Source organism: Erithacus rubecula (assembly GCF_903797595.1).
Source record: "Erithacus rubecula genome assembly, chromosome: 6".
NCBI lineage: Eukaryota > Metazoa > Chordata > Aves > Passeriformes > Muscicapidae > Erithacus > Erithacus rubecula.
Window position 1 is genome coordinate 9,181,231 of NC_136688.1, and position 4,704 is coordinate 9,185,934.

The following is a 4,704-nucleotide window of genomic DNA, read 5'->3' on the forward strand; positions in this document are numbered from 1 at the left end:
ACTAATCCCAAGGATATGTCTCTGGTTCCAGTACCTTCCAAGCATCCTAAGACAATGGCTGATATATCTGGGACAGGAATTCATACATGACAGTGAGGTCCCAGCCTTGGGAGTCAATTTCTGAAAAAATTTGGGTTTTAACAGGCAAAAACAGAAATTCACACTGAAATCCAAGAAAATCCCTACACAGGAGCTGTTTTTCTGCAGCACTGAAAAGGGAGGGGTGACCTTGCTGGGCAAGGATTCCCATCTCAAGTGGCCAGGCCCCACCACTGCCACACACATGTCCCCAGGGCTGGGGCATGGCCAGGCAATCCTCATGGCACCGTCTCCAGGCTGCTGCTGCCGATATCATCATAGTCTGAGTGCCCCGGGGGCTGTTCTGAGGGATCCCTTGTAGATCCCGGAGCACTCAAAGAGGAAGAGATTCCACCTTGGGGACAGCACAGTAAGGTGCCTGAGGGGGCAGGCAGCTCTGTGCCTCCCTGACAGACCCAACCTGGGCTCTGAGCACAGCACACATGGATCTGCTGCTGGCTCCCTGCCCACCCCCACAGCCAAACACAGGGCAGTTGTGAACCCTCTTACCTGTGGGGAGGACACAGATCCAGCTCTCCTGTGCCACTTCCTTGGACATGTCCCCAGTGTCTGGAGCAGGGGGATCCTGTGGTACATCCAGGACATCGTCGTAGCCATCCGGGATTCCTTGCTGGGGCCAGGCAGGGGGGTCTGGGAAATGCAGAGGGGTCCATGGCAGTGAGCAGCAGCCCTGGCACGGGTCTGGCTGTGCCATCCCATCTGGCATTGCCATCAGGTATGTGCTGGTGACCCTCGGGTCCAGCAGGGAAAGGCAATGCTCCACTGCACACTGACAAGGGGAGCACTTGTCCCCTCAGCTCCCCAGCCCGGCTGTGTCCCCTCTCCCCTCCTCTCCCTGCTGCCTTCCTGCCCTGGGGCCCTACCTGGGGCTGCCTCAGTGTCACTCCTGTCCATGCTGTCCCTGCTGGAATATGGCAGCTTCTTGATCCATCCCTCTAACCAGGAACCTGCCGGGAATGAACAGGGACATGGGGGTGGCCTCAAGCGGCACCGCAGGTGAAAGAACCTCACACCACACAGCGTGGCTGCTCTGAAACACAGGAGACACACCAGCACATGGCCAGGAGCCACTGCAGGGACACCAAGACCCGAATGTGCCCTGGGGCTGTCAGGCAGAGCCTTCACTGCACACAGAGCTGGGCCACAAGGGCTGCACCCACCTGGGCCACTGGGCACCTCCTGGTACTCGGGCATGGCCGTGTAGTCCAGCTCCTCGTAGACAGCATTGGAGATGGCATCTGCAGCTCTGCCACGGCCTGGAAACACAGGCAGCATTTACCTGGGGCCGAGGGCGATGTTGGTATAATCAAGGTCACCCCTGCCCATCTCCTGAGCTGTTCCACAGGGCAGGAGCACCTGCACCCCCAAACCGGGTCAGTCCCAGCCCCACCCAGCAGGACCCACCTCGGCGCCAGGCACGGCACGGCAACAGCAGCACGGCCAGGCACCCAGGCACAGGCACAGCAGCGTCCCCAGCACCACGCACAGCACAGTTGGCACAGGCACCGTCCCCACGCCCACTGCCACGGTGCTGCTGATGGGGACACCTGTGGGGACACAGCCAGGCAGTGACGGCAGGGGGATCCCAGCCAGCCCGGGCTGGGGGATGCAGGCACGGCCAGAGCTACCTGTGCTGCTGGCACCCCTCCGGATATGGGGTAGCGTCTGTCTCGGTGCTGCCATCGCTGTCCTCCTCACATTCCACGTGGGCGTGCCCGCCAGCGCCGCAGCTCTGCAGCTGCCAGGGAGCCGAGGGGCACCCCCAGAGCCAGCGGGCCCCGTCCTCGCAGCCCACCCAGGCCAGCCAGGCACGGGACTCCTGCTGGGCGGGGTCGGCCGACAGCCCGCCCCGGTGCCCACAGCCCAGCTGGCGGCACACGGCGGCGGCGGTGCCGCTGCTGGTGCCGTTGGAGCACACGCGGCCCCAGGTGCCGTTATAGGACACCTCCAGGTAGCCACGGCAGCGCCCACGGCCGCCTGCCAGCCGCACCGAGATCTGCTCTGCAAGGGGGACACGGGGGTCACGGCTCGGCCACCAACCCCCCGGGGCTTCTGCCGCACCCCGACCTGGCCGTGCCCGCCACTGACCTGAGCACACGGCCCCTGCCCCAAGGCCGCGCCCGCACTCGCGCTGTTCCGAGCGCCCGCATTCCCAGAGAGACTCCTCGCTCCCGGAGCACTCGGCCATGTACGGCCACAGCGGCCCCGTGCCGGCGCCGAAGCGCGCCCAGCTCGGCGCCTCCAGGCCGTGCCACAGCCCAGCTCACGGCACACAACGGCAGCGTCCTGCAGCTCCCAGCCTTCCTGGCACACCTGCTCCAGCTGCCACCGGAATAGACCTCCACGCGCCCGCACAGCGCCCTGAGCTCCCCACCAGCCTCACACCTGCCGGCTGCCTGCGGGCACGGAAGGGCCGGGCTGGGCTGGGTGCCTGGGGCACCGGCACCTCCGGCCCTTCCCGGGACACTCACCTGAGCAGGCGATTTCCGCCCCGTGAGGGATGTCAGCTGGTGCAGTGGTCGTAAGCCTTACTAAATCGTGAACGCCAACGGTCTCAGCAAAATAGTACTTGGGCAGCTGTGAGGCCCCCTGGGTTAGCGCCGTGGTCATGTCCCGAATGACTGTGAGTACACGATACATGACATCCTTCTCCGTCGTTTTGAGGTAATATATGAGAACCGTACCAGGGACGCCATTACTCTTGTCTAATCCTCCACAGCCCATATTCAGGCACACATTGCTGAAATTCCGAATGAGCGAAAGCTCTCCTGGCACACGGCGCCACGTCCCGTTGCCTACGGCCAACTCCAGCCACCCATCGCACCAGGTCTCACCCTCCACCAGGCGCACGGACTCGACAATGCCTGTTAAATGTTAACATTCAGCACTTCGTCTCTAAAAAACAAGGTATGTTCTAATCCCAACTCCTGGGGAGTCCTAAAAGCTCCTTAAGGCTCTTCCCGCAGGTGCCCTACACACCTGAGCAGTTGACAGCAGCGGCGTTCCCGGGGGCGCAGGGCGGCTTCCCCAGCACGGCCACGGGGCACTGGCCCGGGTGCCGCTCGCTCCCGCTGCAGCCGAAGGTGTCCGGCCGCAGCGGGCCCCTCCCCGCTGCCGAAGGAGCCTCCCGGGGGCACGGCGAGGGCGCGGCCGCAGCCCAGGTGGCGGCACAGGACGTGCGCATCGGGCAGCTCCCACTCGCTGGCGCACACGGAGCCCCACGTCCCCCTCACGGCCACCTCCACTCGCCCGGAGCATCCCGAGCTGCTGTTCCCCAGGCGGAAGCCCGTGTAGGCTGCGGCAGGAAGGGCGGTGAGGGCGGCCACGCCGCACGGAGCCCAGGAGCCCCCGGTGTCCCCGGCACTTACGGGAGCACATGATGCTGGCACGGCCGCTGCAGCCCTGCCTGGGGGCAGCACTCCGGGCACAGGCGCTCAGGAGGGGCTCGCTGCCATTGCACTGGAAGCCCCCGTCCCAGAGCGATCCCGGTGCCGCCCCAACCCGGCCACTGCCGCCCATGGCGAGCGCCTCGCCGCAGCCCAGCTCCCTGCACACCACCTGGGCCGCCTTCATGTCCACCTGATCCTCACACACACCAAGCCAGGCCCGGCCCTGCCGCACCTCCAGCTGCCCGGCACAGGCTCCAGCACCTCCGACCAGCCGGGAAAATCCTGCAGAAGCAGCGAACGCTCAGTGGCAAGGGATGATGTGCATAAAGCACCACATTTGCACACAAGGAAAGCTCTTACCTTGGCACACAACGGCAGTGTCCCAGTCATGCATGCTGCCGTTATAAGGTCCCCAGCCACGGATCTCACAGTCCCAGAGAGTGGCTTCAGACCCTTTGCAGTCCACCAGCGCCAGAATGACGGGTCCGTCTCCTTCTCCGAAGCTCTCGCGGGCCGAGTAGGCACCGGCAGCCGAGCCACAGCCCAGCTGCTGGCAAACCACCTCGGCGTCCTCCATGTCCCACCTGTCGTCTCCCACCGAGCCCCAGCGTCCCCGCAGCTTCACCTCCACCCTCCCGGCACACGGACTGCCGCCGCCCGCCAGCCTCAGCTCCACGGCATCTGCACCAGGCCAGGTCCACGGCTCAGCCCTGCCCGGGATACTCCAGCACAAGGTGGCTGTCCCAGCACGGCCAGCGTGTCCCCTCACCTGTGCAGGTCACACCCACATCCCGCTCGTGGCCGCAGAAGTGCCGTCCCCATCCGAAGTGCCGACACTCCTCCAGCGAATTCTCGGTGCCGTTGCAGAAGAAGGGGCTGCAGCCAGATCCGTCCGGTGCCCTGCCCGAACGGGGCGTAGCAGTAGCCCTGGCCACCCGGCCACAGCCCAGCTGCCGGCACACCACGCTGGACCCAAGCGGGGCTTCCCAGTCGGTGTCGAGAGCCAGACGGAGCCCCAACTCCCCGCCGTGCCTCAGCTCCACGCGGCCGGCACAGCGCCCGCCGCCGCCCACCAGACGCAGCTCCCCGGAGCCTGCGGCACGGAGGGCTGCTGAGCCGGGCCCGGCACCGCCGCGGGCCCCGCTGCCAGCGCCCGCCACGCACCCGCACACAGCTGCACGCACACGAGCAGCGCCAGCGCCAGCAGCGGCCCCAT

General features: G+C 65.8%; 2 protein-coding genes across 2 annotated transcripts; both read right to left on the reverse strand.

Moving 5' to 3' along the window:
• Positions 1-317: 317 nt before the first annotated feature.
• LOC306803969 (uncharacterized protein) lies at positions 318-2,338 on the reverse strand (the record flags this gene model as incomplete). The annotated part of the gene is made up of 7 exons (XM_079309991.1): positions 2,188-2,338; positions 1,728-2,100; positions 1,504-1,646; positions 1,260-1,355; positions 963-1,046; positions 589-729; positions 318-433 (listed from the first exon to the last, which is right to left on the reverse strand). Exons 1-7 carry the CDS (start codon positions 2,285-2,287, stop codon positions 318-320), a joined length of 1,053 nt encoding a protein of 350 aa, XP_079166117.1. The 5' UTR covers positions 2,288-2,338.
• Positions 2,339-2,478: 140 nt separating this feature from the next.
• Positions 2,479-4,704, reverse strand: LOC306803970 (scavenger receptor cysteine-rich type 1 protein M130-like; the record flags this gene model as incomplete). The annotated part of the gene is given in 10 exon segments (XM_079309992.1): positions 2,479-2,495; positions 2,571-2,963; positions 3,079-3,211; positions 3,213-3,394; positions 3,468-3,770; positions 3,849-4,169; positions 4,258-4,363; positions 4,365-4,408; positions 4,411-4,581; positions 4,653-4,704. Coding segments are annotated over 10 exon segments (1,722 nt in total).